The 13,361-nt window shown below is 51.1% G+C and overlaps 1 protein-coding gene across 1 annotated transcript in view; it reads right to left on the bottom strand.

Annotated features, from left to right (window-relative positions):
* Positions 1-13,361, bottom strand: part of Appl (amyloid-beta-like protein) — a 213,590-nt gene that overhangs the window by 92,053 nt on the left and 108,176 nt on the right. The window contains exon 2 of the mRNA XM_045755645.2: positions 1,343-1,525. Coding sequence (XP_045611601.2) covers positions 1,343-1,525 — 183 coding nt within the window. The remainder of the gene's footprint in view (positions 1-1,342; positions 1,526-13,361) is intronic.

Raw genomic sequence — 13,361 nt, forward strand, 5'->3', positions numbered from 1 at the left:
CACACACACACACACACACACACACACACACACTCACACTCCTGAAGCCCACATAAAGAGAATAACGTCTGCGGCATATGCGAGGCTGGCTAACATCAGAACGGCGTTCAGGAACCTGTGTAAGGAATCATTCAGAATCTTGTACACCACATATGTAAGACCAATCCTGGAGTATGCGGCCCCAGCATGGAGCCCGTACCTTGTCAAGCACAAGACGAAGCTGGAAAAAGTCAAAGGTATGCTACTAGACTAGTCCCAGAACTAAGAGGCATGAGTTACTGAGGAAAGGCTGCGGGAAATGCACCTTACGACACTGGAAGACAGAAAGTAAGGGGAGACATGATCACAACCTACAAAATCCTCAGGGGAATCGACCGGGTAAACAAGGATGAACTATTCAACACTGGTGGGACGCGAACAAGGGGACACAGGTGGAAGCTGAGTACCCAAATGAGCCACAGAGACGTTAGAAAGAACTTTTTCAGTGTCAGAGTAGTTAGTAAATGGAATGCATTAGGAAGTGATGTGGTGGAGGCTGACTCCATACACAGTTTCAAATGTAGATATGATAGAGCCCAGTAGGCTCAGGAATCCTGTACACCAGTAGATTGACAGGTTGAGAGGCGGGACCAAAGAGCCAGAGCTCAACCCCCGCAAGCACAATTAGGTGAGTACAATTAGGTGAGTACACACACACATCCTCTCACCTGGAGACCTCCAGCTGCCGCCGTCTCCTCACACCACCACCATCTAGCCACACACCTGCTCCTTCCTCCCTAGCTCTATCCCACACCGGAAAGCTTCATTATATATGCGACGACTTACTGTCAACATGAAGACTCCAGCCTTCTCCAGAACACGGGAGAATTTACGCGGCTGGTGAAGAGCATGAGAACGATGAGGGAATGAGGAGGACAAGAGAATGAGTGAGAGTAAAAGATTTATCAGGCCGAATGAATGAGTGAAGGAAGCCAAAAGAATGTAGTGAAGGGTCGAGGGGTGAATGGTGCCGAGAAACAGGAACTAGGGGAACACCTGGTAAAGTTGAACAAGGAAGAAGTCTGTCAAAGTACTGAATACCGTTTTCAAAGAACACTGAACACTATTTTATCGTTTTGAAGATAAAAAACAAACCTTCAAAAGGATACGTGATCAACCAAGCTATGATTCATACGTCAACCTGGCTGACCAGACGACAAATGAGGAGGCCTGGCCAGAGACCGGGCCGCGGGGACGTTGATCCTGGGTACCGACAGGGCCAGGTAAGACCTTCAAGTCCCTTCTGGAGATGCTGGAGCGGAGATAAGCAACCAAGAGGTTAATTAAGGAGCGCGTGTCTCACCTGTTTACAGTAGCGTAGTATGTCGACCTTATCCTTGAGGCACGTGACCTTGGAGTCTGCGTCGGTTACCCAGCGTCCTGTCTTGGTCATGTACTGTGCGTGGTACTGGTGGCTGCGGCCGGCACACACCATCGCCACCTGGGGCTCGAACCTGGGCCCAGCCTCGCCTGCCGACACGCCACTCTGGAGTAAACAAAAACCCATGTTATTAACAGCGTGACAGATATAATGTATTAAAATAAGTTCCTAATGCCGCCCACAGAGCTTATGAATGTAAATTATAAATTATAAAATATTCCCCATCCCCCTTCCCCGCACCAAGCTCTGCAATAGGGCTTCCTGCTGCTGCTGCTGCTGCTGGTGTTATAGATTCAGCTACTGGGAACCAAAAGTGGCAAGTAGCACGGACTATGGTGAGTCCGTAGTGGACTTACAGCCCCGCTCCTGTGCCAGGTAAGTCCACTACGGGCTCACCATAGTCCGTGCTACTTGTTACAGCCCCGCTCCTGTGCCAGGTAACAAGTAGCACGGGCTATGGTGAGCCCGTAGTGGACTTACTTGGCACAGGAGCGGGGCTGGAACTGTGGAGGAGCTTCCTGGTCAAGTGGTTCATTAAGATGTATGGTGGTGGTGGTTGCTGCCTCGTGTGCTTATTGTGGTGATGCCCTCACCTGCACCTCCACACGTGTGCCTCACATCCCTCCACCCTCTCTAGCCCCACTCCCCCACAGTCCCTCCCTACCCTACTCCTCCCCTCCCTTTCCCTTCCCTCCCTTTCCCTTCCCTCCCTCCTGCGCGTTTATATACACAAAGACACCGGACACACTGGCACGGGAGACATCTTCCGTCACGCAGGGTGCAGTCGCACCTCCACAGATCTCCAGTATCATCTATTGATACTGGTAATGGCTCAAAAGGGCCTCCACTTACGGGCTATTCGTGCCCGTGCCACCTTTTGGGTGGCTTAATCTTTATCAATCAATCAATCGGACACACTGGTATGTACACAGGGGGCGCGCCTGCGCTCACAGGGACTCCATCACACGCAAGTATGAAGTAATGCAGAAAAAGGTGTAGGGAGGCGGCGGCCGGTCCCACACGGTACCATTTAGGAGATGAAAACCTTCAAGAATCTGGGAGTTGATATCATACCGTCGAGCTTGTTCCCCCTGACGCCCACATCATCAAGATATCCCCAGCTAAGATAACCTCAAGGTAGCCCCATATTTAAGGGCGGCCAACATAAGAACAATCGTTAGAAATTCAGGTATGGAATCATTTAGCACCTTGCATACCACATATGAGCTCAACCCCGTCAAGCACAACTAGGAGAGCAGGCACACGCAGGTGAGTACAACTAGGCGAGTACACACAGATTAAAACGTGGTGTGTCACCTGGCTATGCAGGTCCAAACACATGCATATTTATTGCACACAATTTGTGCAGCACAGCAAGTTGCTGGGGGCTCTGTGGGGGGGGGGGTTCTCTGTGAAGGGGGGGGGGTTTCTCTGTGAAGGGGGGGCGGGGTTGTCTGTGGGGGTACTGAGTGGTGGTGGGGGGGGGGGGGGGTGAGAGGGGGGGTTCCCATGTCTGGAAGAACATGAACACAACTGGACTATGTATTCATGAACTAGGGGAGTCGGTCGGCCGAGAGGACAGCACGCTGGACTTGTGATCCTGTGGTCCCGGGTTCGATCCCAGGCGCCAGCGAGAAACAATGGGCAGAGTTTCTTTCACTCTATGCCCCTGTTACCTAGCAGTAAAATAGGTACCTGGGTGTTAGTCAGCTGTCACGGGCTGCTTCCTGGGGGTGGAGGCCTGGTCGAGGACCGGGCCGCGGGGACACTAAAAGCCATGAAATCATCTCAAGATAACCTCAAGATAACTATTCTGACGTTGAAATTCTTTACTGAATCTGGCCTTGAGGTTGAGGAAGAGGAGGAAGCAGTGGTGGTGAAGTCATAACTGGAACTGCCAATACACAATATTATCTTTGTATACAAGTCAGCAGATACAAATCCTCAACAATTTCGAGACCAGCTGATCAAAATCCAATACTGTGCGATGGGTTTGCTGAATGTATCAGCATCAAGGGGCCAAGACTCTCTATCTTGAGGTTATCTTGAGATGATTTCGTGGCTTAAGTGTCCCCGCGGCCCGGTCCTCGACCAGGCCTCCATCCCTAGGAAGCAGCCTGTAGCAGCTGTCTAACTCCCAGGTACCTATTTACTGTTAGGTAGCAGGGGCATCAGGGTGAAAAACATTTTGCCCATTTGTCTCCGCCTCCACCGGGGATCGAACCCGAAAGCTCAGGACTACGAATCCGAAGCGCTGTCCACTCAGCTGTCAGGCTCCCTCAGGCTATCACTCTTCCTCTACACACAACTGTTGTTGTTGTTGTTTAAGATTCGCTACCTGGAACAAAGAGTTTCAAGTAGCACGGGCTATGGTGAGCCCGTAACAACTTTAGAGGCATAACTCAACCCGTCCTCCTAATAGAGCGTATACATTTTGACGTATAGTCTACCTATGGGGAAAAACTGTCGTACTGGAAAATAACAGCGGCTCGCGAAACTTGACATACTGTCCCGTTTTCTGTTTCGGGTCATTTGGTAGGTTAGGATAAGGGCACCTTAGTACGAGAGTTTCTTGACGTTGGGAAACCTTCGGGCTGCATAACTAGCCGACCTCTCGCCGTGTTCACAACGAGAACTTGATGAACACCACCACAGGATACTTGATCAACCAGGCTGTGAGTCATACGTCAGGCTGCGAGCTCTGTAACCTCTAAGTTGACCAGACCACACACTAGAAGGTGAAGGGACGACGACGTTTCGGTCCGTCCTGGACCATTCTCAATCGACTTGAGAATGGTCCAGGACGGACCGAAACGTCGTCATCCCTTCACTTTCTAGTGTGGTCTGGTCAACATACTTTAGCCACGTTATTGCGACTCATCGCCTGCATCTGTAACTTCTAAGTTACAGCCTGGTCAGAGACCGGGCCGCGGGGACGTTGATCCTCGCAACTTACGGAAGATAAACCCAAGATAAGGCAACCCAACACCAAAAATCATCATCATCTGTGACCTTAAGCGTTAAAGTTGACCCGAGAGAGCTTGGTCCAACCGACTGTTGCTTGGAGCGGCCCGCATGTCCATATATCCACTACAACCTGATTAATCCTATGACGCCTCTACTCTGCATATACTGTGCACTTCCTTCCATATCATTCGCTTTATTTTATTATTTGACCGAGTAAATCTGGGACCTGACCTTCCAGTATCTTCCATGTATATATTATATGATGCACGTCTCGTCTCCACAGACAGCCCCGCTCCTGTGCCAGGTAAGTCCACAACGGGCTCACCATAGTCCGTGCTACTTGGAACTTATTGTTCCAAGTAGCGAATGTTAAACAACAAACAGTCTCGTCTCCTGTACAGACTGAATATTTGTGAGAGCTTTTAGACGATCCCAATAGTTCAGCTGCTCTATTGCGTCTATGTATGTCGTATATGGTCTCTGTATTCCCTTTATTTCAGCAATCTCTCCCGCTCTGAAGGGGGGAGTGAATATTGAGCAGTACTCAAAGCGGAACAGAACAAGTGATTAGAGTAGTACAGCCAAAAGGCACTACGGGCTCACCATAGCCCGTGCTACTTAGAACTTTTTGTTCCAGGTAGCGAATCTTTAACAACAACAACATTGTGATGGCATCCCTGGATTTAAAGGTTCCGAAAATTCATTCTATAATTGTTCAAGCTGGCGCTATATCTGTTTGGTCATGCTCCCTAAACGTTAGGTCGTCAGACGTCATTATTCTTGTTCATGTTGAACACTCAAGAAAAGTATTTGAAAGCTGCCCAATCAAACTTCTTAGGAAGGGGGGGGGGTAATATTTTGGGAAACTGCCTAACTCGCACGAGGTGATTATCGTCGTGGGTAGTGGTCGTCCTGCAGGTGGGCCAGTGATGGCGTCCACTGTATAAGGACTGTCATCACCACTTTCATCATCACCAGGCTGTGACTCGTACGTCAGTCTACAAGCAGCCGTGTCCAACAGCCTGGTTGACCAGTTTAGCAACCAGGAGGCCTAGCCGACGACAGGGCCGCGGATACGCTAAGCCCCGAAAACACCTCAAGGTAAGGTACCCCCCCCCCCACCAACCAACCACAACTATACCGTGTTCACACACCTGCAGGGTGTTGTTGTTATAGATTCAGCTACTCGGAACAAGTTGCAAGTAGCACGGGCTATGGTGAGCCCGTAGTGGACTGGCCCAGGAGCGGTGTTGAATGTGTGGTCGTCCCTGAAACAACTCCGGGAGGTTAAACACAATAATCCCGAGCGCTGCACCACAACGACAGCTCCAGATGGTGTCACACCGCAGCTGGCGACCGCCAGTGCTCTCATGGCAACATTCACGTCAAACAACTAACATACCCCAAGAACTGTGTGTGTGCGAGGCGAAGATAAACCAACACTTCACACAGCTGTTGTCGCAAGATATTGCTACAAATTTGACTGGCCCGCTTCCAACTACACTCGTTTTGAAGACATAATGTTCGGTATTTTACAGGTCAAGACTGCATCTGCAACGTTGTGCAATACTTGGAGAAATATATATATATATATATATATATATATATATATATATATATATATATATATATATATATATATATATATATATATATATATATATATATATATATATATATATATATATGTAAGAGCCCGAGTGAACATATTGGCGGAACAATGGAGTAAGATATTCGACATTGAGGATCTTGCTGGACATGAAAGGTACCTCGGTGCCCGCCCGCAACATAACCCAGCAATTTATTCAACATCAATGTATTTTTATGCTCGGTCAGAGCACTTCACCCTCACCCCTCTCCCTGCCCGGTGTTGAAACTCCTGCCTGGGCCGCTCAATACTGCCACCACCGGCCACCACCACCACCGGCCGCCAGCACCACCACCACCGGCCACCACCACCACCACCACCGGCCACCACCACCCGTCATAAAAATCCCGCCGGAGAACAGATAGATCACAGTTTAGTGAGTTAGGGCGAGTTAGGTGGGTAAAGTGAAGCAACTTTCCTGTGGAGGTCTTAACTTGGGCGCACTGGCTCAACTTCCCATCCTCACACATCTCACACCTTGTACACATCTTCGCCGCCTGGGCCACCAGCCTCGCCAACACACACACCACCCCTGTTACCTACACCAGTTGGGTGGTAAATATTACATCTGACCACCACAACTGTTGGTTCCAGCCAATGGCTTCCTCACACAGTGTAACATTGAAACACATGTTGGTAAACATTCCTGGTTACTGTGCAATGGTCCGTCTCCCCCACCACAGCCCCCTCCTCTCTCACTCCCCCACCACAGTGCCTCCTCTCCCTCAGTAGTCTCCAACACAGCACCAACAGCCTCCCCCCCCTCTACTCCATCTCAAAAACAGCCTAGGACGATGGCAGTTTTGGCAGCGCCGGCGGCCACGTCGTCGCCAAAGACAGACGCCAGTATTTTCATCCACTTTACTTTCCTCGTCCCTCCGGCGGGCGCCAATATCTTCCCGCAGACCCATCACGGCTCCTCCACGACCACCTGCCACCACACTCTTCAAGAACGAGGCCCCTGGAAGTGCGCGCCAGGAACGTGGCCCCCCTGGAAGTGCGCGCCAGGAACGTGGCCCCCTGGAAGTGCGCGCCAGGAACGTGGCCCCCTGGAAGTGCGCGCCAGGAACGTGGCCCCCTGGAAGTGCGCGCCAGGAACGTGGCCCCCTGGAAGTGCGCGCCAGGAACGTGGCCCCCTGGAAGTGCGCGCCAGGAACGTGGCCCCCTGGAAGTGCGCGCCAGGAACGTGGCCCCCTGGAAGTGCGCGCCAGGAACGTGGCCCCCTGGAAGTGCGCGCCAGGAACGTGGCCCCCTGGAAGCGCGCGCCAGGAACGTGGCCCCCTGGAAGCGCGCGCCAGGAACGAGGCCCCCTGGAAGCGCGCGCCAGGAACGAGGCCCCCTGGAAGCGCGCGCCAGGAACGAGGCCCCCTGGAAGCGCGCGCCAGGAACGAGGCTCCCTGGAAGCGCGCGCCAGGAACGAGGCTCCCTGGAAGCGCGCGCCAGGAACGAGGCTCCCTGGAAGCGCGCGCCAGGAACGAGGCTCCCTGGAAGCGCGCGCCAGGAACGAGGCTCCCTGGAAGCGCGCGCCAGGAACGAGGCTCCCTGGAAGCGCGCGCCAGGAACGAGGCTCCCTGGAAGCGCGCGCCAGGAACGAGGCTCCCTGGAAGCGCGCGCCAGGAACGAGGCTCCCTGGAAGCGCGCGCCAGGAACGAGGCTCCCTGGAAGCGCGCGCCAGGAACGAGGCTCCCTGGAAGCGCGCGCCAGGAACGAGGCTCCCTGGAAGCGCGCGCCAGGAACGAGGCTCCCTGGAAGCGCGCGCCAGGAACGAGGCTCCCTGGAAGCGCGCGCCAGGAACGAGGCTCCCTGGAAGCGCGCGCCAGGAACGTGGCCCCCTGGAAGCGCGCGCCAGGAACGTGGCCCCCTGGAAGCGCGCGCCAGGAACGTGGCTCCCTGGAAGTGCGCGCCAGGAACGAGGCTCCCTGGAAGTGCGCGCCAGGAACGAGGCTCCCTGGAAGTGCGCGCCAGGAACGAGGCCGCTGCGAGACGATGTTGTTATCAGCAGCAGCTTGAAGAAATAAGGGAGTAACTGCAAGGCAAAATTCTGAAGGCGAGGAAGAGATAGCGGGCCAGGAGTGAGGAAGAAACAAGACTAGAGGGTGGGAGGAACACCTGATACAGAGAGAGAGACAAGAATGTGTATAAGGAACATGAGAGAGCTGTGAGAAGCACGAGGAGAGGAATAAGGAGAGAGGGAGTTAAGCCGAGTGAGCCCAGGTAATGACGACTACGGGAGCTGTGGTCGGGTCCCTTCATCGCCTCAACATATTGCCTTCCCAATGTCAACAAGCATCCCCCCCCCCACCACCCGCCCTCCATATTCCTCTAAACCCCCCCCCCCCACCTTCTCATCCCAAATCCTTATATCTTGACCCCTTCCCAGTGGTATATACAGTAGCCGTAATGGATTGGCGCTTCCCCCTGATAGTTCAGTTCAACCCCCCACCCCCTCCCCCTCTCTTCCCCCAAAAGCACGCCCCCTCTTCCCCCTCTTTCCCCCTGGACGTCCCTCAAATCACAACTCAACAAATTGGTGGGAAACAGTGGCTGCATCAGCGTTCTTGCTATTAACCATTAAACAAACATGAATATAATGGGCTCTGCAGAAGACCTATTAGTGCCTACCAGACACGTATTACTATCCACCAAAATCATCCATATATACGTCTAACCTACGCTTAAAACAATCAAGTGATCCCAAAGTCAATTAAGCTACCTGGTAGTTTGCTCTACTAATCAACAACCCGGTTATGAAACCAGTATTTACCCAGGTCTTTCTTAAATTTACAAAACTTGTCCAATCTGTAACCATTGTTACGAGTTACGTTTAGTGTAGATACATCTAATTGAAACCTTGTTTATATATTGTTTTACTTCAACAGTGTCGCCCTTTACTCTCCGTCTTCAGGTGAAAATGTAGGTAATGCTTTTTCTAATCTCTCTTAAATAGGAAAGTGAATTCATCGCCATTCTACGGTACAGAGAAACTGACCTGCAGACTCTAAATGGGACCTAACATATGCAAAATAAATGCAAAACAAAGCTGAAGAATAATATTATTCTCATTACTAACACCTGTAAATAAAATAAATCCTAGTATCCTATTGGCCTTATTCCGTCTATGTATTGATTTTTTAGCTGAGGATCCATACTAATGATGACTCCATGATCTCTCGTACTCAGACATGGCAATAACATCGCCCAACTGGTATCTGGTAACTATTATTATTATTATCTAAGCTCGGGGACACTACATCTTTCAACCATAAACTGCATCTGTCAATTTTATGACAATTTCGAAAGTCTTATCTAAATCAACTTGTAACAATTTTGATCTTCATCTTAATAATTTCTTTCCCACCTTATTTTAGGCTTTCGACTGCTAAACAAAATACTGTTATAGAATAAGTTTGTTAAACACGAGTAGGCCTCAGTAAAACTGTTTTCAATCTCATTAATCTGCGCTTTTCAAGATGTATACCAATGTATTACGCGAGCATCGAATCAAGCAATTTGCCTACAATAGATTTTAATATAATTGGACTTACACCTCCACTTTACCTGAATAAACATTTGAATTTGAATTTGCATAACGACGCAAGCAATCTCTCTCCCTTCTTAAAATTCGGCACCACATTAGTAACCCTCCACGATGCTGGTACTTTGCTCGACTCTAATGATTTACTAACCATGCAAGATAAGTTCTCGTTACCAAATTGTCTATACAGTATACCTAGGTCATAAAAGTATGTGTGTGTACGTCTGATACCATACTACTTGTGTAAAGGAGGAATTCTATATGTTTATCTCTCAGAATGTTCGGTAATATGTTTATTGTTTGTGATGTGTGTCTATGTATGTATTAACACGATGTACTGAACGAGGTGAGAATAGCTTGAGCTACCTCATCCCTTTGTGTGTATTTTACCTCAATAAACTTATTTCAATTTCAATTTAATTTCAATTCTCGTTAGCATTCTTTAGGCACACTGGAAAGTACTTCCGTCTGGCCATGGGGACTTGTTTGTCTTTGTTCTATTTACTTAGTAACTTCTTCCAACGGGTCTGAGATAGCCTAGCGACTGTGATGACTTTATTAAGTATGTGAATTCACCTCATCAGCCGAGGGCTATTATCCCTTTATCTTCCCGTTACTCTTCAACGGTTGTGGGGATCAAAGTCCCCCACACGACCAGCTCTCTGACCAGGGCCCAGATTCACAAAGCAGTTACGCAAGCACGTAACCAGCATCACCACCTCCCCACAATCCCCCCCCCACACACACACACACACACAAAATGGGGGGGAAACGCTCCCTCTCCAAACAAAGAATCTTAAAGTCTACTATCTTGAGGAATGTTTAAACCTGAGAAAACTATGTCCCCCCCCCCCCCGCCCTTCATGGCATCGCTGCGCCCTCTATTTTTTATTTTTTTTTTATTGTTGCCGCCGAAGGAGGCTAGTTTATTGTGCACCCCATACTCATCCTGTGAGCGGTAGCGCAAAAGCATTACAGAGGGCACAAAAGGTCGTTATCAGACCTCATCTTAAATTATTACATAAACAATTTCATCTATCCTTCACACCTTATAGCCCTCTAAATACACTTAAACCTAATCTAAGCCAACCCAACCCACCTTTACCGCGCCTAACAGTTCAAACCCCGAACGGAAATACAAGATGAAAATGATGTTATATATATGGAATGCGCTGACGTCACTATGAGGCCACAATGTCCACGCGGGCACAGGTTTCAGGCCCTGCTGGTGACTACCTCGTGGGGGGGGGGGGGTTATCTTCTTGAGGTTATCTTGAGATGATTTCGGGGCTTTTTAGTGTCCCCGCGGCCCGGTCCTCGACCAGGCCTCCACCCCCAGGAAGCAGCCCGTGACAGCTGACTAACACCCAGGTACCTATTTTACTGCTAGGTAACAGGGGCATAGGGTGAAAGAAACTCTGCCCAATGTTTCTCGCCGGCGCCTGGGATCGAACCCAGGACCACAAGTCCAGCGTGCTGTCCGCTCGGCCGACCGGCTCCTAACCGGGGGGGGAGGGGGGGTTAATATGGCAGGATAATTGCCACCGCTCGTGTTAATGACTGTACTACACATGTGAGGCGCGCGCTTGTTAACTTGAGCAACACCAACCACAACGTCTCTGATGTAGTAGACACCTTAATTAACAAGACACACTGGAATGACGGGTGGGAGAGGAAGACCTGGACCCAGATTCACGAAGCAGTTACGCAAGCACTTACGAACGTGTTCATCTTTCCTCAATCTTTGACGGCTTTGGTTACATTTATTAAACAGTTTACAAGTGGAAGGACATTTTTAAGAGGAAACTAGATTTATTCCTCCAAGGAGTGCCGGACCAACCGGGCTGTGGTGGGTATGTGGAGCCTGCGGGCCGCTCCATGCAACAGCCTGGTGGACCAAACTCTCACAAGTCAAGCCTGGCCTCGGGCCGGGCTTGGGGAGTGGAACTCCCAGAACCCCATCAACCAGGTTAACCATGAAAACTTGCCAATCAACTGTTGTTATTGTTATAAACAGCCTCCTGGTGCTTCGGAGCTCATTAACTGTTTAATAATTGGAAACAAAGCCGCCAAAGATTGAGAAAAGATGTACAGGTTCGTAAGTACTTGCGTAAGTGCTTTCGTAAATCTGGCCCCTGGCCCGGTACACCAAAGATCACACCACAAGCTCTAGGTGGGGGTGGGTATAGGTAGGGGAGGGGAGGGGGTGGGGTATTCCCCTGGAAACACAAACCGAAACTGTCTCTATTTTCCGCTTGTTACAACTTGTAATAAAGTTGTTACATCTTGGCTTAACGTGTTTATGACGTATTAGAACGTTGTTACAACTTGCTATAATGGTTGTTATAACTGGTTAGGTGGTGTTAAAACTTGTTCGAACGTTGTACCAACGTCGTAGTTTTGGTGTGTGTTTGGCGGGCGTAGGTGGGTGGGTATGGTAGGTGGGCGGGGAGGGAGGGGGAGGGGGTGGAGGCGGGGAGGGAGGGGGGGGGTGGAGGCGGGGAGGGAGGGGGGGTGGAGGCGGGGAGTGTGTGGGTGCTCAGAGACTGTTAAGTGGGCTGACCTGGACAGGAATGGGACTCATTAAGAGTCAAGGTCAAACATCCTACTGACACGTGAGACTTTTTTATTATAAAAAAAAACCGTGAGAGACTACAAGGCGGAGTGGACGTCAATACTCTCTGACCCCTGGCTGAGAGTCCTGGGGGGAGGTAGGGCGGCAGCTGCACATGGGGAAGGGGGGGGCAGCTGCACATGGGGGGAGGTGCGGGCGGCAGCTGCACATGGGGGAGGGGGGAGGTGCGGGCGGCAGCTGCACATGAGGCGAAGGGCAAGTGTGGTTACGATAGGGAGGGGGGGGGGCAGAAGGCATAAGGGGGGGGTGCACGGGAGGTGGGGGCACGAGGGTGGTGGGGGGGGCACGAGGGTGGTGGGGGGGGCACGAGGGTGGTGGGGGGGGCACGAGGGTGGTGGGGGGGCACAAGGGTGGGGCGTGCACGAGGGTGGGGGGGGGGGGCACGAGGGCGGGGTGAGAGGACAGGTGAGGGAGGGGGAAGGAAGAGGATTACCCGTGGTTTACCCTCTTCCGGTATACACAACCCTTCAACTTCAACATAAGAAAAAGAAAACCTTACAGTGATCTACACTTCAGTTGCCAGTGAGTGGCTTTCGTCAGCAGCTGGCAGGTGCTAGGGAAGGAGCAGCAGCACAGGGACAACCACAAGATAAACGCTGGAAACAAGAGAGAGACGTGATGTGGGAGAGAAGGGAGAGGAGGATATGGTGAGGGAAGAGAGCGCATCATGTCCACCTACAGGAAGCTGGCGCCGTGAAGGAGGAGCACAAGGAAGTAATAATGGTGATGGCGAGGCTGTGACAACTCTGAAGTAAGGCCTGGCAGTAACGGGAGGCACAACCATGAGGAAGGGGAAGAGGGAGAGAAAGGGGGAAAGGGAAAAGGATGGGGGGAGCAGAAGGATGGAGGGAGAGGTGGAAGGATGGAGGGAGAGGTGGGTAGGATGAAGGGACAGGGTGGTTATCTTGAGATGATTTCGAGGCTTTAGTGTCCCCGCGGCCCGGTCCTCGACCAGGCCTCCACCCCCAGGAAGCAGCCCGTGACAGCTGACTTAACTCCCAGGTACCTATTTACTGCTAGGTAACAGGGGCATCAGGGTGAAAGAAACATTTTGCCCATAAACAGGAGCATAGGGTGAAGAAACTTTGCCCATTGTTTCTCGCTGGCGCCTGGGATCGAACCCAGGACCACAGGATCACAAGTCCAGTGTGTTGTC

Source organism: Procambarus clarkii, chromosome 62 (genome assembly GCF_040958095.1).
Source record: "Procambarus clarkii isolate CNS0578487 chromosome 62, FALCON_Pclarkii_2.0, whole genome shotgun sequence".
Taxonomy (NCBI): domain Eukaryota; kingdom Metazoa; phylum Arthropoda; class Malacostraca; order Decapoda; family Cambaridae; genus Procambarus; species Procambarus clarkii.